This window comes from Lissotriton vulgaris, chromosome 10 (genome assembly GCF_964263255.1).
Source record: "Lissotriton vulgaris chromosome 10, aLisVul1.2, whole genome shotgun sequence".
Lineage (NCBI taxonomy): Eukaryota > Metazoa > Chordata > Amphibia > Caudata > Salamandridae > Lissotriton > Lissotriton vulgaris.
In genome coordinates, this window is record NC_141698.1 from 877,066,064 (window position 1) to 877,090,640 (window position 24,577).

At 43.8% G+C, this 24,577-nt stretch overlaps 1 protein-coding gene across 4 annotated transcripts in view; it reads left to right on the forward strand.

Moving 5' to 3' along the window:
* Positions 1-21,876, forward strand: part of LOC147688935 (metalloreductase STEAP4-like) — a 412,832-nt gene extending 390,956 nt beyond the window's left edge. For all 4 annotated transcript variants that reach the window (XM_086941832.1, XM_086941829.1, XM_086941830.1 and 1 more), the window contains one exon: positions 19,935-21,876. In XM_086941832.1, coding sequence (XP_086797958.1) covers positions 19,935-20,216 — 282 coding nt within the window. In that variant the 3' untranslated portion in view covers positions 20,217-21,876. The remainder of the gene's footprint in view (positions 1-19,934) is intronic.
* The last annotated feature ends 2,701 nt before the right edge of the window (positions 21,877-24,577 follow it).

Sequence of the window (24,577 nt, forward strand, 5' to 3'; positions counted from 1 at the left end):
AAGATTGGTCTCCACCGGTTTGGCCTATTTATATTACCTGTCAGTCCCTTGTAAAGTGGTATCTCATATACCCAGAGCTGGTAGATCAGATGCTACTGGTGGGCTTGCAGCGCTGATTGCACCCCCACCAATGTAGCCTTTCAAACCTATCTCAGGCCTCTGCCATTGCAGGGCCTGTGTGCGCAGTGTCACTGCCGCTGTGATGTGGCACCTAAAGTGGTCCTACTTTTACTACATGTCAGTCACCCCATAGATAGGCCCTGGCTAGCCCTATGGACAGGGTCCATTGTACGTAAAAGATAGGACATGTATCTTAGGTGTGTGACATGTCTTGGTAGTGACAAACAGCCATTTTGGTTTCTCACTACTATGGGGCTGCCCTCCCAAAAGAATGCTTTGGGATTTGTTTGACAAGGATGTGCTAACCCCGCATTGAGGAGCTAGTTGATGAGCGGGTGCCCACCCCATGGTTGAGGTCAGCTGTGGATGCCCACCCCACCTGGCTGCTGAGAGAAGAGCCGTCGAGATCTGGGCACTATTAGTTTCCTGCCGCAGTTGCCCTGGCCCAGAGATGTTTTTCCCGGTCAGAGTGGAGTGAGAGCAATATTTCCTTGTCTGCGGCCCTCTCTATCCCTGGGACTGCCCTTCTTGTGATCCAGGAGTCGGGCTGCCTTATTCCACTGGTAAGGTGTTTGGGGTCTCCACTCCACATCGGAATTGGCTGAAGTTCTTGGACTGATATCCATGGACGGAGTCTTCCACCCTATGCATTGGGTGGCCTTTGGCAGGATTCCCATTTGCAACCTGTCCTGTCCATGGAACTTTGTATTGGCAACCGTTTATGTGCATTGCGACAGACTACCGAGTTTCTCTCCTGCTCTCCCATCGCCTCCCGTCTAAATCCCGTTCTGCGCTGATGGCTGGTGTGAGGCAGCCATCTTACCCCCATATGCTGACCTTCTGGGCTGTTTGTCAGTCTCGGCTGTTTGAGCAAAGTCATACCCACAGCGCTGCGGCGCTGGGACTCCAACCCAGCTGCAGGCTATTCTCCTGACTCGAACTGGGTCTGCCTTTGTTCTGGTCCGGTGGTGATGGTCTGGCATTGGGTTCTACACTAGTTGGTGCCTGCCTGCAGGATTTGTATTTTAATCTAATTGACCGTCTGCCTAATCTTCCACCCCTATACTCTATGGAGCAATGGGCATACACCAAATACACATATGTTAAGTTTATTTGTTAAGTTTATTTGGATAATGCCCATTGCTCGGTTGCTTCTCCTTATTATACATTGATGTTTGTTTCTGCTTAGTTGTATCTGGTACAACTTCCTCGCTCTCATCTATGTAAAGCGCTCTGACACCTCCGGGTCTAGCCAGCGCTATATGAAACTCAATAAATAAATAAATAAATAAATAATGACCTGCACAAAGATCCCAACTGTGCCCGACCCGGAAGCCTGGCAGCCTTGCCTGGTTGTGGGCGGGGCCTGGATGTGTTTGGAGGAAGCAGGAAGAAGCCATCCAGAGCATCATGGGCATTCCATCGAAGTCCTGGTCCCAGGAAGGGCAAAGGGAGACAGGCAGCACTGCACCTGAGGAAAGGTGGGGCTCCCATGTGGTGAAGAGAGCCCCGTGTGCAGTCTAGAGGAGTCCACCAGAGAGCCCGGTGAGTGGTGGCGCATTGAGAGAGGCTGGGGGTGGTTCGAGGCACATTCTTTATAATCATTGCTTAGTCCATACATCTTAAACATCTTTGTCAGTTCATTAATAGCGGGCTTACAGCGGCATTGATGATGGAGGCAACTTGGAAGGACATACATACAAATGTGGAGAATTGTGAGATTACACGCATATGGTTAACAGGATACATTTAGGTCTGCGTGCAGATTGATTTGATAAGGGGACCAGATGCAATATGGGTATTGTAGTAACATAATGATCGCCAAGAGTCTTGGGAGTTTTCTTTTCACCCTGAATGTGGGTGGAGCACATACTGTTTAAATCAGGCTGGGTTTTCGAGAAGGCAAAACAGGCAAGATGAGAACCTGACGTTTGTTGCTTTGCAAAAAGAAAAAGATGATGATTTAAGCAGGTACGCATTGAGCTCTGTTTTGATCGGTCATACGTGGTTGTTTAACAGCTCATTTGAAAGGTGAATGACAGTCGGTAGGCGCCCGTTAAATGAGTTGTGCAAGTCAGCAGGATATGTCCGTTGCGAGAGGGATAACAATGTTTGGGGTTGGACAGAAAGCTTTTTTTAAAAGAAAACGCTAGCTGCACAAAGCATAAGTTCGGGGTTCTAATTGCAATAAGAATGCTGTCTGAATTGCCGGTTGCTTGTTTCTATTGAAGGGCATAATACACGATTCCCAAAAAAACAAAGTCTGATTCTTAAGTATGTAAAGACACATATATATTTGTTTGAGTTTTTACTATGTTAATGTAGGGATGTACACTAGATAAAAATCGGGTTAATTAAAGAAATGGCCATTGTTAAATTACATGCAAAACGTCATATGTGCAATGTTAAACCAAGATGAATATAATTTTACTTAAAACAAAAAACATAGTAAGATAATGTATGTTATTTTCGACTTTCAGTTACCCCTGACGAAGGGCTGGCAAAAGCCCGAAATGCATTGGGTTGAAATAAAGAACTGCTGCTTTAAGCTACTGGTTGTATTGGACCCAATTTACAAGGAGGCCTGGATGGGCACATGTGAATATGTGAAGTTTCCTAAATACAATTTGTTTTAGACGTGGAATAGCTAACAAAGAGAATGAAAATATGGTAATATTGTTATAAAAACACGACGAACATGGAGAAGGTTACAACTGATGATCAATGGTTGGATTTGGTATCCAAAAATGCGCAGTGCGCCTGGGAGTGGTGCGTTGACTAGACGCTCCCCACAGGATTGTACTTTTTTTGGGATAAGCCAGTCACCATTCGCACAGACCATCAACCGTTGATGAGAATTTTAACCCCTGAGGGCAGTGTTGAGCCCTCCGCCAGATTAGCTAGGATCTCCATGAGGATGAAAGAATAAGTGTACAAGATCATCTATGTGCCGGGCAAGGACAATGTTGTGGCTGATTGCCTGTCAAGATTACCTGTACCATTAGAAGAAAAACAACATAACCACAGATCAGTGAAATGGGTGGTTTTAGAGAAGATAGTGGATGATTCCAACAACGTGGAGAAAATACTCTCCATGAAAGAGGCTCGCTGGATTTATTCCAAGAAGGCTGTTCAGATTGGCCTTAATGACCATATTGAGTGGAATAAGATCAGTAGACATTGATTGGAATCATGTAGAATGGTGCTCCTTTGTGGTCAATAATGTTGTGTCTGCTAAAGCTCCACTCCCCTCTCTAATGTGAGTACTTTTGTTGGGTCCAATGAAGATGCAAGGCACTTTGTCTGATTACAACTTAATTTAACCCCTTCGATGCGGATGACGAGCTCAGCTCGTCATCAGCCACGGGTGACGTGTGCAGATGACGAGCTGAGCTCGTCATGTATCGCGGTAAATGGAAAACAGCCGCACAGCGCCAAAATCACTGCAGCAGCGATGCGGTTAAATGTCCCGCTTACAGTCACCGGTCTGGGTTAGCCGTGCCTATATGGTGGTGAGTGGTATTAGTTAAACCTTTTGGGCTTTTCTTTAAAGTTTATGAGCATCTCGCTGATGGCAGAAATGAGTGGGGAAACATTGATGAATAGTGACGCGATTGCCAGCTTAATAATATCAAGGGGCATTGCTGAATTGCCCTGGACTGGCTGCTGAAAGCAGTATGGTATAACTTTATGGCCACCAGTGCCATCAACACGTGTTGGTTGGTCAATTTAATAACATTTAAGGCAGACAGTTAGTACAACCATTGTTTTCTCTTTGGTTTTTTGAAAAGTGAACAGGAACCATAACCGGGCCCTTACTTGCAATCCCAGCGTTTCTAATTTTTAGATGATTTGTAGCATATTTAATAGTGGGTTTTGATGTAGTTACAATATACCTGCACATGCAACTAAACTGACAGTCTTGCAACCGCCGTTTTGACATGATGCGAAAGGAGACGAGTCGTATTCTGTTTTAAAATGAGTAACCACGCAGCTTGGTGAAACGCTGGGACGATTGACCGCGCACAGTTATATTCCAAACGGTGAGAGTATATTGTTTGATTTGTTATTCACATTGGATTTTGAGTAAAACTGGAGTGAATACGAGCAGTAAAGCAGCCCGATGGTACTTGTAAGTGTGTAAGCTGTACCGGGGACAAATTCACTAATTAGTGATGGCTTCGTATTTATGACAAGAGGGCTTTGATTTACTTTGCAGTATGACTAAGCGTAACAAGTGGAAAAGAGACGGATCAGATTGAATCAGGATTCCGAAATAGAAGGGGAAATTAGAAATTCTGGGCCCGATTCACAGAATGAACTTAAGACTCAATCCTAAACTTACTACTATTTTGGCATTCACAGAATGCACTTACTACTTTTGGCATTCACAGAATGAACTTACTACTTTTGGTATTCACAGAAGTTAGGATTTTGTCGTAAGTTTGTCTTAAGACAAACTTAAGACAGACATAAGACAGACTTAAGTTAGGGTTTTGTCTTAAGTCTGTCTTAAGTTTGTCTTAAGTCTGTCTTAAGTCTGTCTTAAGACAAACTTAAGACAAAATCCTCACTTCTGTGAATACCAAAAGTAGTAAGTTCATTCTGTGAATACCAAAATATTAGTAAGTTTAGGATTGAGTCTTAAGTTCATTCTGTGAATCGGGCCCATTGTTCTCAGTGCCGGGGCCAGTAGGTCTGATGTAGTTTGTAAAGTCTCACGGATGGGCAAACATGTTTGGAGACTAATTGTTCTAAGTAAGTGTGATTTTATTTTGTGACGTATCATTGAGCATGGAATAAGGGCTGGGGAGAATTGTATGACCCTGATTTGCACGAATAGAACAAAAATGTTATACAGTCATGAGTAAAGTTTATGTGTTGTGTCTGTTTCCACAGATGAAGGTGTGAGCGACAAAGGTGCTTGTTAAAGGGGGATAAAAGTGTAAATAATTTACACCCTTTGCAACTTAGTGAGTGCTAGTATGTGGGCCCATGGTTCTCACTCGGTAAATATATGCCGAAACCACGGGATTTGTGGCTACTAATGTAGTACAGTCCATGTTTGCTTGATTACCTGTACTGAAGTAACAGAAAGAGACGGGTGGTGTTTCTCTTGATTTACCAGTCGCTGTTGTTTCTTTCTTTGCATGTTTGTCAGTCACTCTTTTGTTATGTACACAGGTCCAAGGAGGTGATCGCTGACATCAGTTGCCCTGATGAATTTGCTGTTACGTTTAAAAAGGCAATGAAACATGTTGGCCATCCTCAAAGTGGTTAACAACATGCTGTGTTTTTAATATTGGGCCAACTGACGCCGTGGAATAAAAAGTTATGAGTGCGTATGTGAGTTGTTTCAATTTTATTTGACATTTCTTGTGTCTCATTCACCTTGGGGTCTTGCTTTTATTTTTACATTTTTCACACCTTTCCCGCACTTGACACATATTATATTTTACATGAGAAAGTCATTGATGATGATAAGTATGTGGGCAAGCTGGTGAGAACCTGCCTGTAGCTCCTCCGGTGGTGGGCACGTGAGATACTTTCTCATTTTCTACACTTTTTTGCACCTTTCTGTCTTTGTGACACATGTACACTTCATTATCGACTGGTGCTGGTTGAGTGAACTGACTGCTGACTGGTATTTCTCCCTATTTGTAGGACTTTTAAAATTATTAATTAGGCAGAGTTCATGAAAAGAACTACTGAGTATGGGAAAAGATAAATATATCACCATATATGTAATCCTACGTATGCAAATTTATAAATTGATAAAAGTGCCTTACAATGCCAGGCCCTTGTTGTTGGATTATATGAATTTTAGTATTGCCTTCCTTCATGATTCTGGCGCACCACCAACCACTAAGGCTGAATGGTTGGAAGAACAATGTAATGACAAAAAATGTACAAGCGGTGTCAGAACATATCTGTAAAGGCTGGTGTTGGACTTGGCCCTTTTTGCAGGGTCATCCCTAAACTTTTTTGCCTTTCTCCAAGCCTTTTTTCTGACGTGGTGTTGGTGGTTTTAGGACTCTGGGCACTTTAGCACTGTTGTTTGGTGTAGAGTGTGTGTGCTCTCTGTGATAAATATGGTAAGATTGGTCTCCACCGGTTTGGCCTATTTATATTACCTGTCAGTCCCTTGTAAAGTGGTATCTCATATACCCAGAGCTGGTAGATCAGATGCTACTGGTGGGCTTGCAGCGCTGATTGCACCCCCACCAATGTAGCCTTTCAAACCTATCTCAGGCCTCTGCCATTGCAGGGCCTGTGTGCGCAGTGTCACTGCCGCTGTGATGTGGCACCTAAAGTGGTCCTACTTTTACTACATGTCAGTCACCCCATAGATAGGCCCTGGCTAGCCCTATGGACAGGGTCCATTGTACGTAAAAGATAGGACATGTATCTTAGGTGTGTGACATGTCTTGGTAGTGACAAACAGCCATTTTGGTTTCTCACTACTATGGGGCTGCCCTCCCAAAAGAATGCTTTGGGATTTGTTTGACAAGGATGTGCTAACCCCGCATTGAGGAGCTAGTTGATGAGCGGGTGCCCACCCCATGGTTGAGGTCAGCTGTGGATGCCCACCCCACCTGGCTGCTGAGAGAAGAGCCGTCGAGATCTGGGCACTATTAGTTTCCTGCCGCAGTTGCCCTGGCCCAGAGATGTTTTTCCCGGTCAGAGTGGAGTGAGAGCAATATTTCCTTGTCTGCGGCCCTCTCTATCCCTGGGACTGCCCTTCTTGTGATCCAGGAGTCGGGCTGCCTTATTCCACTGGTAAGGTGTTTGGGGTCTCCACTCCACATCGGAATTGGCTGAAGTTCTTGGACTGATATCCATGGACGGAGTCTTCCACCCTATGCATTGGGTGGCCTTTGGCAGGATTCCCATTTGCAACCTGTCCTGTCCATGGAACTTTGTATTGGCAACCGTTTATGTGCATTGCGACAGACTACCGAGTTTCTCTCCTGCTCTCCCATCGCCTCCCGTCTAAATCCCGTTCTGCGCTGATGGCTGGTGTGAGGCAGCCATCTTACCCCCATATGCTGACCTTCTGGGCTGTTTGTCAGTCTCGGCTGTTTGAGCAAAGTCATACCCACAGCGCTGCGGCGCTGGGACTCCAACCCAGCTGCAGGCTATTCTCCTGACTCGAACTGGGTCTGCCTTTGTTCTGGTCCGGTGGTGATGGTCTGGCATTGGGTTCTACACTAGTTGGTGCCTGCCTGCAGGATTTGTATTTTAATCTAATTGACCGTCTGCCTAATCTTCCACCCCTATACTCTATGGAGCAATGGGCATACACCAAATACACATATGTTAAGTTTATTTGTTAAGTTTATTTGGATAATGCCCATTGCTCGGTTGCTTCTCCTTATTATACATTGATGTTTGTTTCTGCTTAGTTGTATCTGGTACAACTTCCTCGCTCTCATCTATGTAAAGCGCTCTGACACCTCCGGGTCTAGCCAGCGCTATATGAAACTCAATAAATAAATAAATAAATAAATAATGACCTGCACAAAGATCCCAACTGTGCCCGACCCGGAAGCCTGGCAGCCTTGCCTGGTTGTGGGCGGGGCCTGGATGTGTTTGGAGGAAGCAGGAAGAAGCCATCCAGAGCATCATGGGCATTCCATCGAAGTCCTGGTCCCAGGAAGGGCAAAGGGAGACAGGCAGCACTGCACCTGAGGAAAGGTGGGGCTCCCATGTGGTGAAGAGAGCCCCGTGTGCAGTCTAGAGGAGTCCACCAGAGAGCCCGGTGAGTGGTGGCGCATTGAGAGAGGCTGGGGGTGGTTCGAGGCACATTGTCAGTGCCAGAGTGGTCCCGCAGGAGAGCGGGCCACTCCAGCGGTGGGGGCACATTGTTTTCAGGGCCCAGAGGGAATCCATGGGGCGGGTTTGTGCCAGTGCCGGTTTCCTTGCCGCAGCTGCACCGCAAGTATGGGCAGCTGCAATGTTGGGGCAGTTTTAGTTGCATGAGTCCCAGAGTGGGAGCTCATAGTAACAGCTGCACCAGCACGGGCAGCTGCCACATTGGGCGCATTTGTAGGAGTAAGATGCACTTCAGCCCTGCCCCAGTGCTTTGCGCACTTTGGTGTCTGCTGCATTGGCAGCCAGCCCTGACATTTTGGGACGAAGGGCTTTTGAGCACCAGCGAAAGGCCAGTTGTCCAGGGGGTCAGTTCAATCTTGGTAGGGCGCAAGGCCCTAATGTGATTGCAAAATGTAAATCACACTATGCAATCACATTAGGGCCTTGCTTGGGATGCCTACGACATAATGTGTTTATGTTTAGGATGTTTATGCATAATTTGTTTATGCTGGTGAGGCCTAGTGCGTAATGTGTTTAAGCTAATGAGGGTTAGGCCTAATGTGCATATGCCTAATGTTATGCTATGAATTTTTGAGGTTGGTGTCTAATGTGACTGTGATAATGCTTAGATCATTATTGTACCAGTAGTTACTGGTTGTGGTTTACATTTACATACCTGATCTAATGGTTCTGGCAGTGGCCCGATTGGCCCTGTCCTGTATATAATCCCCTGTGAATATTGCCTGTGGCAGTTGGCACAGTGTAAATGTGTAATTTTGTTTCTAATGTGTTTATGATAATACAAAGGCTATTTTTTTTGTATAACCTTGCGTGGAGTTCCTTTTGTGATGTACCGAGTGTGTTGCGCAAATGCTTAAAACATTGCCTCTGGGATAAGCCTTCAGCGTGTAATCCCTTGCCCTGACTACACTGATGGTTTCTGCCAGGCATTGGCACAAGCCTTAGCCAACCAAAAATCCAATTTCTAACAGCTGGCCTAGGAGACATAACATAACCAGTGATTTGAAACATTTTTGGGAGGTGATAATGGAATTATCAGTGAACAAGGAATTGATCTTGAGAGGTGACAGGATAATTCTACCTAAAACTTTGTGGAAGAAAGTAATGCAATTGTGCCATGAAGGTCATTTTAGCATAATAAGGACCAAATTGGTGATCAAATGCATTTTCTGGTGGCCAGGAGTAGACAAGGAGGTAGAGAGAGTTGTGAAGAATGTTCGGTTTGTTGCTCTGCTGACAAATCCTTAAAGATCTTGAGGACTTCTATGAGTGAGGGTTTAATTCCTAGTCTTCGAAGGGAATTAGTAGCAGTGGATTTATTTTTGGACCGGTTGGCAAATACAAAGAATATGGTTTGGTTGCTATTGATCTATTTTCTAAATGGCCTGTTATAGACATTGTGGAAAAAGTGGACATGAACACTGTTCTTGAATTTCTAGACAAACTGTTTGTCTTGGAAGGCTTACCCATTAGCATTTTAAGTGACAAAGGAGGGCAATTCACTTCAAGAAATGCTAGAGATTATTTTGAGAGAAGTGAGATTAAGCACAAGACCACTTCTCTGTACAATCCAAGTGGCAATGGTACTGTGGAGCACTATAACCGCATGTTGAAAGGTGTGATCCAAGCGACTTTGAGAGAAACAGATGGATTGGAAACTGCAGATTCAAAAAGCTATTTTGGCATACAGGGTGACTACTCACACTGCCACTGGTTTATCTCCTTTTGTTATGATGAGGGGCAGGAACGCCAGATGCAAATTTAGTCCCAGTTGGTTTTTGGAAGGTAGAGTGGAGCAATGGTCTCCCACTGATGTTAGAAACTATTTGGAGATGGTACATAAGAAAATGAAGGAGTATTACGATGAATGTCATGGTACTAAAGTTGTGAGTGACTGGGCCCATATTAAGTCTGTATTAAAAGATCTATTAAAGTCCGTGAGGATGAGAATCAGTTTGAAGCACCACAAGAAGTAGTAGAGGTTCTTTGTAATGTGGTCAAACTGAAGGATGGAAGAGTTTGGAACCTTAAAAATTTTGCCTTTGACTTGGAACATAAATCAGCGGTTCCATTCAATGTAGTCCCATCCCATAAAGATTGGTTGAACATCGAGTGGGTGGAAGTATATTTTGGTCATAGCAATGTCCAATCTGGATTGGTTTCTGATGATGTTCATGATAGTGAACCGATGGAGGGTAACCAGGGTGCTGCGGAATTTAGGCAACTAGTCCGTGAGGACACTCTCGTCCCAGAGGAAGTTTTGTTTGGAAGGAGTGAGGAGGGGCATTCGGGCACCATTTAAGCTGTTGGGGGAAATATGAATACGGGGGACATTGCTAAGAGAAAAAGAGTTCTTCCTTGGTGGTTGAAAGAATATGTAATGTAACTCGTGCTCATTTTCCTCGCTCTCTTATTGTTGATTTTTACACTCCTTATTGTTCATCACTCTACTGTGTTATTTTACCTTTGCCTTGTAAGGAGGGGGTATGTGTTGTATTGTACTTTCTTCTGTTATGCATTGTATTTTCCTATGAATGTCCTTTGGAGCAAGGGGCAGAGTGAGGCATGGAATGCTCTTGCTGTTCCTTCACGTGTTCCAGTCCAGGGCATCAGTTGTTACCGGTGTCCTGGAGGAGAAGCTGTGCTGCCTGGCTCTTGCCTGTTTCCTTCTGACTATCTACAATAACGCTTTGGATTACATACAGCGTTTCACCTTTATTACACTAGTGTATCTACTTGTGAAGGTTAATCCCATCGGATGGTCATTTGCCAAACTTGACAATTGTCAGTTGACATGACAACACATAGCTCGAAATAGATTGGAATAACTGTGTAATGAATGAAATGTATATGAATAATTTAAAACATGATTTCATACCTTGTCCCCTTACATCTAGGAGAGTGTTTTGGGAGCAATGGAAAACTCGACTCCAAATTATAAGAACTCCATATTCTTGTCTTTGCCTGGCCTGTAACCAAAAGCACAAAATACAAGCACTTGTGTGGTTCTAGGCCCTAAGTAAAATTGCCATATTTCGAAAGGGATGTGGAAACTGTAATGCTTGCTCCTATAAAGCACACATTTTGTATGACCTATGTCTCTTGTCACCTGGCATGGCAGCTGCAGTCTTCTTATAAAACATTAATTGATGACTTAACAGAAAATCATGAAAGTTTTGTTAGCAGTTATATATTGTGCAGGATGTTGAGCCGATGCCGAGAGGCAAGCCAGGTTTGAGTGTCGGAATAACATGAAGAAATATGTCAGCGAGTGGAGGAATATTCTGAGAGCAGGACACAGGTTCAGTTATATAGTCTTCTATTTATTTTTTGCAGTTATTCTTGCTTTTCAATCTTTCAAGTTTTATATTGTGTTGGGTGTTCAGAAAGCGCCGTGAGTGGAGCCAGTTTTGAGTCTCGGCGTCGGCTCAACATCATGTATAAAAAGAAGGCACCAATTTATTTTTTATGTTGCAAGAAAACTGCAACATAGCTGCTATTGAAGAGAGGTTCTTGCCTGGAACTCTATCCCTCCTTGGAGGTCTGACTTGCGTAGGAAACCAGAAATTCTATGAAATATTTTGGAGTTTTCCTTTATAAATACCATTAAGAACAGTATTTTGGTCCATTTATCAGAGAAGTAGTGCTGAAAATTTCACTAGCATGCTTCCTTTTTAAAAAATAAATGTTCATGGGGAGATATCCCCCCCTTCCCATCCCCTTGATACAACAGGCTTGCTTGTGCAACAATTGCTCTTACACCTCACCGCTTTCAAATTCTACCAGCTGCCACTGTTCTCAAGGCTCCCTGATGCCACCAATTTAATTTGCATTATTTATTCAAACTCTGATGTTAATATATAAGTCAGAAAAGACACTACCTCTGTTAATGGAGACTAATATAATTAAAGTATATCATTCTGACGAAGCTCTGTTCACAAATAACTACTATTAAAATGTTTTTCTTACCTTTTTTTGTTCATATTCCTGCACTCTTTATCAAAGTTATTTTTCTTGAACGGGAAATCATGCTAATTAGTGTAAACTGATTTAATTCCTTGTATGCCAAAATCAGTCTGATTCAAACATCTAGTCAATTTGTTTAATTAGCAGCATTTTTTTAGATTTTTGAAAATCTCTACCAATAATTAGGAATCTACTCTCCAGGCCGGTGCGGCCCTGCCCAGACACTATGTTAATTTTCTGGTCAAAAGATGGAATGGAATGGCAGTCTGTATAATGGGTGAGTTATTGAATTCAGGCTTCTTGAAAGATTTATCACAGATCTAATAGTAATGAAAACGTGTGGCTCTTCTGGTATTTTCAGCTGAGAGGACTGTTTTATACTCTCTCTAGTGCAGATACTGTTCTCAACCTGGCTGCCAGGCTTATCTATGACTGCAAACGATTTGACCACATCTCTCCTGTCCTCAAAAATCTCAATTGGCTCCCAATAGAAGGAAGATCCACCTACAAGATTGCATGTATCACTCACAAAGCTCTTCACCAACACAGCCCCTCTTACCTCTCTGACAAACTACAAAAAGCTGGTTGCTCCAGGTCCTTGAGAAGCACTAACACCCTTGTCCTTATCCCCCCTAGACTCAAATGTAAAAAGAACCAATCACGTGCATTCTCTGGTAATGCCCCAACGATTTGGAACTCTCTCCCCAAAGATCTTCGTTGCAACCCCTCCTACCCTCTCTTCAAAAAAAGTCTCAAGGTGCTTCTTCTCAAGAAATATTGGGGTACCTAACGTCGCTGAAATGACTCTGTCCTTTATTTCTGTACTCCCCTGCCAACCCCTCTTTTTCTTCCTTTTCTTATTTTCTCTCTCCCTCTCATCCTTCCAATCTCTCTCTCACTTTTCAACCTTTCTCGCCTCCTTTATTTATCTCTCAGCCACTTTCTTTTCTCCCTCTCTTGTCAGACTGAAATGCCTCATCCTAATTGTAAGTTAATGCACAATGTAAATTTTGTTGCGATGTGTTTACCTTCCTGTAAAGCGCTCTGATACTCTTGGGTCCAGTAGCGCTATTGAGCCTTACCTCAAATATTACATCAATGTAAAGAGGAATTTGAGATTTAACTAACCAACTTTGTACAGCCGAGATTATGTGTCCTTAATTTTTCCACCATTTGTAGGTAGTAATCCTAGAAGAATGCAGTTTTTAGCATGAGGTTTTTATATCATACTCCAAAATATTTACATTGTGTTGATAATATCTCGAATACATGCCCTGGATGTGTAGACACAGTATGTCGTGGTTGCATATTTATTTTATTCTTAGCCACTTGATTAATCACTGGAAGGCCAGCTATCAATCTTAATTTGTTTGTACCAGTAAAGTTATTGTTTCCCTTTGAAAAAATAACGTTGTTAGTTGTTGTAGATGGTAAAACACTGTCCCAAAGGCAAGAGCTCAAGCCCTTCATGTTCATAGTACTGTTCTAAAGCATAGTCCATAGCAACTGCAAGGAGTACTGTCAGCATGCTCAGAATTTTCCACTACTAAGGTTTACAAAAATATGACTCCTACATAATGAGTTTACTGAGCACAAGTAACATTTTGTTCGTTTTCATTCACAAGTCAAATATTTAGCATTGAACAATCAGCATTCTACGGGCTTAGGTCCTGATGTATCATACATAGTTGTTTATCTTTCTCTAAATGAATTTCTGATTCGTTTTTAGCTGCTTTATATAAATCACTTTCCACTTTTTCAACTGCAACATGTAACTTTTATTATTATAAAACATAATAAAAATGATGTTAAAAAAAGGATCACTATACGAGATTATGCCTCAGACTAAACCTACCCAGGACAGGCATTGAAAAACAGCTATATGTCTGCCCATCTAAATTAGGCAGCTGGTGATACAGCCAAACCACCCATGGCCCAAACTCCAATGAGCCCTCGTAGGAGTTTGACCATGGCAGAGACAGCGTAGTCTCTGTCGTCATCAATGTCCCACCCGAATTTTAAATCATGTGGGTGGACCATAGTATGGGCGGGGAGGGAGGGAATACATCAGGCCCTAAGGTTTTAGACAGCTGTGGGACCGTGACTGCCTAAATTAAATGTCAGAGCGCACCTACTCATGCATGCTTTATTCTTACTTGGAGTGCTCCAAAATTACAATATTCAATAAAGTTCGAACAAGAGGTATTTCAGTAAGCAGCTTCTGAAAACAGGAAACATTGTTTTGATGCCAGTGGAAAACCAGAGTTGAAGAGCCCGCCTGGCTGAGAGCAAGGCAGGTGTGCTTTTATGAAACCCTGCGTGGAAACCATGAGAGGATTTCTTTGCTGGAAATTAATGTTGTAATTTCATGTCAGTTGAAAGCATAACTCAAGGGCTGTTCTAGCATCAATTATGCTGCTTGTTGCATTTTTCATTTTGTGTCGTGGAGAGAATAGGCCAAGGAGCAGCAGTGCTAAATAGTTATTTGTTCTTTTGGTACAAGAGTAACTCACTTTATTATGGTATAACAAATCCACTTTTCAGTCAGTATGTGATATGTTCACTGCTAATACACTGGAAAACTAATTTCACTTAAATCTCGAGTTCTGGTTTTCTTTGTAGCTAGTTTCAAACTCTGGATACTATGCGGAATAATAAATAGTTACATAAATAGAAGACATTATACTGGGATGTTATGCATATTTTACTGATGCTAATACTCCGCACATGGGGAGATTCTTTGAAGTAGCCTTTTTCCCTTTTCAAATCCCCTCTCACAACAACTGTCAGCTGCAGGATTCAGCAACTATGAACTGTTAAATATATGCAAAGTAACAAAGGTTCAGGGAGTTGGATAATGGGCCATAGTACTGCCTTCTTAACTGTTTTCTGTAATAATAATAAAAAGTGCTGTTTTCTACACAGTCTTTGGGCACAGCAGCTGCGTCGGTGGCTAGTTCAGGTCCGCATCAGCCTATGTCACCGCAATGAAAGGCATGCCTCCCGGTAATACCGAAGGTCCGCCTACAGCCCTGCTCACAGTGGCTTGCAAATTTGTTAAAAGTGAAGATCTGAAACTATATGAACTACCACATTTTTGTTTCTGAGGGCCGGGGGAGAAATGGGATTTTGTGAATGAAGTAGAGAAAAAAGAGAAAGCATCTCAAAGCTCCGGGGTGATACTGATAGCAGCTGAGTGATGACAGAGAGAAGACTGAGCCCTTCCTCCAGAGAAAACAGGGAATTATACATCATCCAATAGTAGCTTAACTAAGACACAGTTAAATCTACGTCAGTGTTTAATCCTGCAGCATGGCCCAATTTCTCAAAATCTTCACAGACTAGTTACTGATTCCATCTTCCTCCAAGTTTCTTTTAAAAATGTCTCACCTCTGCTTTTATGTGCACGTTGGCATAAAGCGCCCAGAAAAGTTAGAAATAATGATATCTGAGCGCTGCAGGTGCAAGTAAGTTCTCCTTCATCTTACCCCGCAGTCCTCCTTTACGAATGTGTTCCCTGAGTCCTCCGATATGTATTTCACCTTCTTTCCCATGCAGACGAGAGAAACAGGGCAGTAGCTAATCCATCTTATTTTTCAACACATTTTGATGTTCTTTCTAGTTCGGGCACATGGACCACAAGGGGCATATTATCAAGGACCGGTGTTAAAATCATCTCCGTTTTCTCGGTAGGAAACTGCAGATAAAACGGCGATAATGGGCTTGATAATACCCCCTTGTTAATTCCCATAGAAGCCCATGTTCTGGTGTTAACATGGGCTTCTATGGGAATTAAAAGGGGGTATTATCAATCAATCAGAGAACTTGTAAAGCGCGCTATTTACCCGTGAGGGTCTCAAGGCGCTGAGGGAGTGGAGTGCTGCTACCGCTCGAAGAGCCAGGTCTTGAGGGGCCTTCTTTTTTTTTTTTTTTTTTAAGTTCAAGTTTATTGAAACCAAAACATAGCATAGAATACAGAATGTAATACACTCAATCAATGAAAGGTATGAGATACAAAAATAAAATTGAGAAGGCATAATACAACGGAATCAATAAACACCTATATCTAAGTCATGGAAAAGGAAAAACAAAAGGGGAAAAGGAAACAAACCAAAAAGGGAAGTGAAGTATGAACATTTCATAAAATATAACATTGTATGCAGATATTAAAACTTAAATAAAATGTATAACATTGACAGCGAGTAATAAATAAGCATAAAACTTTATAAATCGAAGGAAAAAGATAAATAAGCAAAATCATGGCGGCTTATGAACATCATCAGATGGATTGTGGTGGGTAACAATATTATTTTGAGGAGAGGGAGAGGTTTTGGAGAGGTAGGTAGTAAGAGGAATCCATAATAGGTCTCGTTTAACAGCTAAGAAAACGGGGGTAACATAATTGGTATCAAGCCTAGGATGAAAACAAATAGCATTCCACCAAGCTTAATAACTGACTTTGGTAGAATCTTTCCAATTGGAGGTAATCAGATGAAAGGCTATGGCCAAAAATAAGTCAAGCAACTTATAGTGAGAAGGGGAGAGTGGTAAATCAGGAGACAAAGAACCCAAAAGGACGTTGGAAAAGGAGAAAGGGAGTGTGAGACCAAAAATTTTGAGCAAGCAGGACCAAATCAATTGCCAAAAGGAAGCAATGTTGGGGCAGTGGAACAACATATGAAGTAAATCAGCAGATTGGCAAGGACAGGACCAACACTTAGATGAAGTGTCCTGGGAGAAAGTGGCCAATTTCTGTGGAGTTAATAGTAAACGGTGATATAAAAAGTAAAGAGTTTGGGTAGTATTAGCAGCTCTAGACGTTTTGTGTATTTTTAACCACAGCTTATCCCATAGAGAGACAGGCCAGGATATTGACAAATTCCGTTCCCAGGCCAATTCAGTCTTCGATTTGAGTCGGTCAGGTGAAGTTATAAGACATTTGTAAATGTGAGAAGCGGACGGAGAGGAATTCAAAAACGGGCTGATGATAGAGTAAGAGGAGGATGTCTCAGAGGAAGAAGGAAGAGATTGAAGGTATTGAAGAAGAGCAGGAAGTAAAAGATCATATTGTTTTCTAAAGGCAGCAGGGAGAAGAAATTGAGCTTGAAGATCAGTAAAAGAAAGAGGAACGTTATGAAATAAGAGTTGGGAAATCCAAGATAGACCTTTGGATTTCCAAGATGTCCAATAAAAAGAACGGTTCTTAATGCGAAGTAACTTATTAGGGGCCTTCTGATAGTGAGCAGGTCTTGGGTCTGCCGCAGGTGGGTGGGTAGGGTGTTCCAAGTCTTGGGGGCGAGGAAGGGGAAGGATCTGCCGCCTGAGGTCGTTTGTTGGATCCGCAAAACGGCAGCAAGGGCGAGGCTGATGGAGCGGAGTTGCCGGGCAGGGGTGTAGAAGTTGAGTCTGTTGTTCAGGTAGGCTGGTCGGGTGTTGTGGAGTGCCTTTTGTGCATGGTGAGGAGTTTGAAGGTGATCCTCTTGTTGATGGGGAACCAGTGCAGGGCTCTTAGGTGGGAGGGGATATAGCTGCTGCGGGGGACGTTGAGGATCAGTCGGGCTGAGGCGTTCTGGATGCGTTGTAGTCATTGCAGGTGTTTGGCCGGGATGCCTGCGTAGAGAGTGTTGCCGTAGTCCAGCCTGCTGCTGACGAGGGCTTGGGTCACTGTTCTTCTTGTTTCTATCGGGATCCACTTGTCGATCTTGCGTAGCATGCGGAGGGTGTTGTAGCAGGAGGAGGAGATGGTGTTGACCTGCTTTGACATGGAGAGGGAGGAGTCGAGGATGAATCCTAGGTTGCAAGCGTGGTCCGTGGGTGTTGGCGCTGCTCCCAGTGTGGTCGGCCACCAGGAGTCGTCCCAGGCAGACGGGTTGGAACCTAGGATGAGGACCTCAGTCTGGTCCGAGTTCAGTTTCAGACGGCTGTTCATCATCCACTCGGCGACGGCCTTCATTCCCTCGTGGAGGCTGGTTTTGGCGGTGTGCGGTAAGCCTGGGCAAATTTTGCGAATTTGCGCGAAATCGCTAAAAAATCTGCAAATTCACGGATTTTCCAGCGAAATCACGGATTTATTTGCGATTTGCACCATACTTAACTAGATTACTTTCTACTGGCTAATCAGTAAGTGCTACCTCGTTGGGTAAATGTATAGTGCTTTTCCTACACTACAGCTGCGTAAAGAGCCAGAAGAGTTGCCTCCAGTGACCATGTGTGTGTAACTTTGCCATCGGCTGGCCGGGGTCACTCGAGTAAGCTGTCCATCATAGTGTGTAAAGGGCGGGAAGATGGTGCACACTGCTAGTGTGAGTGGCGGGGCCAAACGGGGGTGGGCTTCTATGCGAATTCACATGCCTCTTGTGTGTGTATAAAAGGTCAAACACCGATCAGAGCAGCAGATGACGAGAAAGAAGCTCCTGGTCACGGGGATTGCGCCCATGAAAGTCAAGGAGGCAAAGGCCTCAATCCAGCATCATAGCAAATTTTCGACGGTAGATATGGGAGAACGCGCACTTGCCCAGCCTCGACAAAGCGCACATTTTTTTTGGGCTGATTAAGGAGTTACTGAATTTGAGCTTCAATTCGGGCACCTGCTTTAATTAGTGCTTCCTGTTGAGGTTTAATTTTTGTGACAGGAGCCTCGTTGTCTACTTATAACTATTCTCTGACCCTGCTTCGAGGGTCAGAGCAGGGTCAGAGAATAGTTGCAAGTAGGCAACGAGGCGCCGCTCAGGAAGCACTTACAGGGTTACAGCAGGTGCCCAAGTTGAAGTTAATTTCTTTGTAACCCTTTTGTAAATGGTTACAAAGAAATTAACTTCAACTTGTGCACCTGCTGCTGTAACCCTGTAAGTGCTTCCATGAAAATTCATTGATTTCGCGAGATTCGCGGATCGTGAAATCGCGGAAAATCCGCAAATTCCGCAAGCGGAACGAATTTTCTGCCCACACTTAGTGTGTGGGTCCTTGGTGAGGGAGAGGATGATCTGGGTGACGTTGGCATAGGAGATGATGTTCAGGTCATGCTGGTGGGCCACTTGTGCGAGGCGGGCCCTGTAGACATTGAACAGGGTCGGGCTGAGGGATGAGCCCTGGGGTCCGCCGCAGGTGATGTCTGTGGCTCTGGATAGGAAGGGTTGGAGGCGGACTCTCTGGGTTTTGCCGGATAGGAAGGACGTGGTCCAGTCCAGGGCTTTCTTCTGGATTCCGGATTCATGGAGGCGTGTTCTTAGTGTGCAGTGGCAGACCGCGTCGAAGGCAGCTGACAGGTCCAGGAGGATGAGGGCTGAAGTTTCGCCGTTGTCTAGCTGGCACCTGATGTCGTCTGTGGCGGCGATGAGGGCAGTCTTGGTGCTGTGGTTGCGTCTGAATCCGGACTGGGGTGGGTTCAGGATGTTGTTGTTCTTGAGGTGGTGGGTCAGCTGCATGTTGGTGATTTTCTCGATGACCTTCGCCGGGAAGGGGAGCAGGGAGATAGGCCAAAAATTCTTGAGGTCTTTGGGGTCCGCCTGGGGCTTCTTGAGGAGGGTGTTGATTTTGGCATGCTTCTAACTTTCCAGGAATGTTGCTGTGTCGAAGGAGATGTTGATGATCTTCCGCAGTTGGGGTGCGATGGTTGCATCAGCTTTGTTGAAAACGTGGTGTGGGCAGGGGTCTGACGGGGAACCAGAGTGGGTGGAGTTCATGACCTTGTGTGTCTCTTCGTCGTTGACGTGGCACCAGGAGGTCAGCTGGTTGGTGCCAGAGGCGTTCGGGGTGTGGTCTGATGCGGTCGAGGCAGATGACGAGTTGAAGCTGTCATGGATGTTGGCGATCTTGCGATGGAAGAAGGTGGCGAGTGAATCGCCCAGATCTTGCAAGCCCATTATCGCAGTTTTATCGGTAGTTTCTTGCCGATAAAATTGCAATAATTGTAACACCGCTCCTTGATAATATGCCCCCAATTTCGTTTTGTTATTCTTTTGCCTGTGACGTCAGTTGTGTCATAACTTATGTTATTGTGTTTGCTTTTACAGTCAAAACTTGGGTACCTCACCTTGGTGCTGTGTACCGGCCACGCCCTCATCTTCGGCTGGAACAAGTTCCTCAACGCTTCTCAGTACAAGTGGTACCTCCCACCGCCCTATATGATTTCTCTGGTCATTCCATGCACTGTGCTGGCCTTCAAACTGATCCTGATCACCCCCTGCCTGGACAGAACCATAACACGAATCCGTCAAGGGTGGGAAAGAAGTTCCAAGTCTCCAAAAATGGCACAACATGAAAATGGCGAAACAGAAATGAAAGCAATGGTTTGACCCAAGTGTCTGTTCTCTAGTTGGTTTGCAGGTCTCAATTTTTATTTTAATGAGGCTGAAAAAATAAATGTATTAAAGAAGGGATTTACTGTTTTGATACATTTTATATGTAGCTAATATTCCAAAGTTAATTTGTAAAATGTATTCTTGTGCAGGCTTGTAATCACCTGGTATTATGTATTAATTTTGTAATTAATTGTATTTTATAGTTACTTTGCTCTCGTAGAGAAGCATCATTGAGGTCTGAAGTCTTGAGGTCCCAGTAGAAGGGTCAAAAGTTTGCAACAGTGTTCAAAGACTCAGACTTTGATTTAGAGTTTGGTAACTACCCCTGTACAAGGGTACAGACTCTAAATAGAGGGTGGGGCACCCACCAGTTACTGGTAGGTGTCCTGCAGCCACCTTACTTTCGATCAAGCACTTCGTTTACTGTGAAACATTTCTGTTCTTCATTTAATTGTACTCTGTACCCCCTATGTTACTGCAGTCTTGTTAATTATATGATGTATGCATGTCTTGTTGTTTATTGCGCCTGGAAGCCCAGCTCCTGTCTTTTGTTCGCACTTTACAAATATTAGTATTAAACTTATTACCCAATGTCTTCCTTATTTTTTAAAAGCATCCTAAATAGCATCATTTACGATCAGGCCCCATTTGACTATTTGCTTGTCACAGTCAAACACACATATGGATAGGAGTCAATTATAATCGCGTTGCTATGCTTTATTCACTATATTGAGCCCACTAAACATTTAGGGGCAGATTAAATTAAATGCGGCTTTTTGCCTGATCAGGATTCGTGCATCCCTCTGAATGAGTGATGTAGTTTGGAGGCCTATCCTACTTCAGTTCATGACAGAGAACCGTGCAGTAACAAAGCAATTATTTCTGCTTCACTTTAAAACAGATGCATAGGTGCTTCTGTTCTTCCAAGCACTGCTTGACATGGAGAGGAATCCACCTCCATTTTGGAGGCACTCCTAGCTACTCCAAGTCAGAGCTTACAGAAGCTTTGAGGGTTTAGAAATCGCACCAGATGTTTGTTCACTGGAAAAGCAAACTGTCTTTGTGTGGCAGCTGGCCATTATTTGTGCGTAGGATGTTCACTAAGAGATCTAACCCCAGGCATTAAGTACCACAGTTTGCAAAAACCTTTTGTTTGTGAACTCAATATGTTCCTCAAGAGACCATTAATAAAAGCTGTGTTCAGAACCTGTCTGACCGAAACTCAAAGATAATAGAGGGCTCTTTACAAAGGCTACCTGCTAAAGAGAGTGATACCAGCAGTCTTACCCACCCATATTCTCTTTTTTGGTACAGAAGGCACACAAAGAATGTGGTCCAATCAAAGTATCTCTCTTGAAAATGGCTACTGTTGATTTTACGTATCATTTAGCAGTGCTGCGCTGAGCCCCTTCTTTCAACATGCTACATTAGTGAGTAGATTTGTGGACTGTGTGGAGAAATTTAAAGGGACCATCCAGTGAATTATGTCACAATAGATCTCAAAGCCCCAGCGGCATCAAAAACAAAGCAGCATTCTAGAATGTTTATTGTTGGTGATTATTTGAGGTGCAGGGATGTTCAAAGAGAAGGCACCTTTAACTTGGACCCAGAAGAAGACCAGGCAAACTAACCTGATGTTAAAGGTGTGATGTGTGTTTCTCAAAGAAAGTAAAAATATTTCCATACATTATGTTATATTATTAAAAGTTTGCAAAGTGCTTTACTGCACCAATATGGCCTTTGGGTACCTTCATATTGGCGCTTGTTTTCTATTTGTATCATTGCAACCATCAGTAACATGGTGCCTTTATAGATGTGTTGTAGGCATATAATAGTGTTAAGTGTGGTTTGGTGTGTGTAGCCTCTGCACTAGTCACACTGGTGCACTTGAGTCTCAAGCGTGGACTTTGCTGTAATGAGAGGAGCAGAGCTGAATGGAAGGACTGCTTCTGATATGCATCTTGATCTGCATCGTAGTACTCACACGCTTCCATGTTATAGAAGGTGTATTCACCTGTTAAAAACTGAGGTAGTAATTATGGTTCTTCTTTTTGGGGAACACCACAGACAGCAATAAGACAAGCACACTCTTCCCCTCTTGCCTCTACTATCTCCTCTGAGTAACCAGTGCTCCATCCACCATAAATCACACGCATTGGTCAGTACAGATGTGTTACCTTATTTGACACTGCACAATATATTGATCAATCAATCAATCAGGATTTGTATATATTGTCTGCCTCACCCCTGAGGGTCGCAAGGTGCTGTGGGGTAATGCTCCAGAATCATGCTGCCTGTTCTTATTGGATTAACATCCAGGTCTTGAGGGCCTTCCTGAACTGTTATAGCAATGGTGAGGCTCTGAGGTGCAGGGGGAGGGTGTTCCAGGTCTTAGCCGCCAGATGGGAGAAGGATTGGCCTCCGCTTTTTGCCTGCCAGATGCACTAGGTAGCTGCTAGGGAGAGGTAACCAGAAGGGAATTCTCTGGTAGGTTAGTGGAAATTCACTCATTTGTTGAGTTATGTGGTCCTTCATTGTGTAGCACCTTGAAAGCATGGGTGAGTAGCTTGAACTGGTGTCTCTTCTTGACTAGTAGCCAATGGAGTTTCCTGAGCTGCGGGGTGATGTGCACCTGTCTGAGGAGGGTGAGGATGAGTCTGGCTGCTGTGTTCTGGATGGTTTGGCGATTCCTCATGAGTTTGGTGGTGATTCCTTTGTAGTTGGAGGTGTGTTATGTTCCATATAGGTACCCTAATATAGGCCGAGGTAAAATCATACACCTTCACCTACATTACCTCCCTTACACTACACAGTAACAAGCCTTTAGGGATTGAACCTTTACCTAGTTCTTGTCCTGAGCACAGGAGGAGAATTTTTCCCTGAACAATCCTATAACTTCATCAATAGACTCACACAGTATGAATGAAAATTCATAAGGCTTCTTGGAAACCAGGCAGACGCTACACCACCGGCATAATATCTACGTACAAGATTCATCCCATACGTCATCCTCAAATCCAACAATGGCTAATACAAGAAACAAGGGACAAAGGAACCCTAGATACTTTCTGTATAAATACAGCACATCTTACTAGGGTTAAAGAGAGGAGACTGATATTTCCCAGCCGACACACTGACCAGAGACGCTCAGGCTCCTGTATGCAGATGCTCCAGCTGACAGTGGTCTAACATATCCCTCACGGGGTGTCCAACGCAAGACCAGGATGGTGTCCCACACTCTTTCACTTCAGGTAATGGGTTTAGACTAAATCCTAGAGGGATTCTTGGCTTCACACTTTCTCTCATGCGAGGTACATCTAGAAAGGCATCGTAGGAGTACGCGCCCTCTTTTTATCATGCATTTTAAATGTATGTATGTATTTATGATTATAGCAAGATGGTAGAAATGTACTATTTTTTTATATTCACTGTACTGCTAATCTTATATATCTGCTACTGTCTAGCGGTAGTTGCAGGACATCTATTCTACACTAGAAGAACAACTGTGCAATAAATTCCTATTGTAACATGCCAACTGTTTCTTCTGTGTAAACTCTCTGAGATCGAATAAGTGAGCACGAGTGACTGAGCGAAAGGTAGTACATTGTTTCCACCATTATGAGGGATCAGGGTTGTCATGTTCTGAGGTTGCCAGAAACTATTCTCTCCCCAATAAGAGGAGATTCTGGTGGCACTGTCAGCTAGCTAATGCAAACAGGTTAACATTCTCAGTGGGGATGCTTGGAACCAGTCTGCCACCAAACCCACAGTTTATTTTATCAGAACGCACAGATTCTGTATAATAATATGTGGGAACTACACAACAGTTGCAGTAGTCGATTCTGTTGGTGGCGGGAACGTGTGTGACAGTTCGCCTAGTGTTGGGTGTGAGCCATCTAAAGACCTTCCTGAGTATTCAGAACTGGGAGGAAGCAAGCAGAGCAGACAGTGCCAACCTGCTTCTTCATGGCTAGCTGGCTGTGGAAGAATGATGCAGAGGCTGCGGGCGTGTTTGGTGGGTTTGGGGATAGGGCCGAGCTCAGGTGGCCACCATTCGTTGTTCCACAGGGTGTCCTTGCCTTTCCCAAAGATGAGAACTTCTGTCTTGTCTGTGTTGAGTTTGAGACAGAATCCGTTATACCTCTTAGGAACCTGTCTTTGATGGTTGTTGGGTCGTTTGTCAGGGATAGGATGCGTTGGGTGTCATTGGCGTAGGAGACGATGTTGAGTCTGTTGCTTCTGATGATGTTGGCCAGGGGTGTCATGTATACATTGATGAGGGTTGGGATGAGGGATGAACCTGGAGGTATTCTGGAGGTGATGTTTTTAGGCTACGCGGAGTAGAGAGGGAAGAT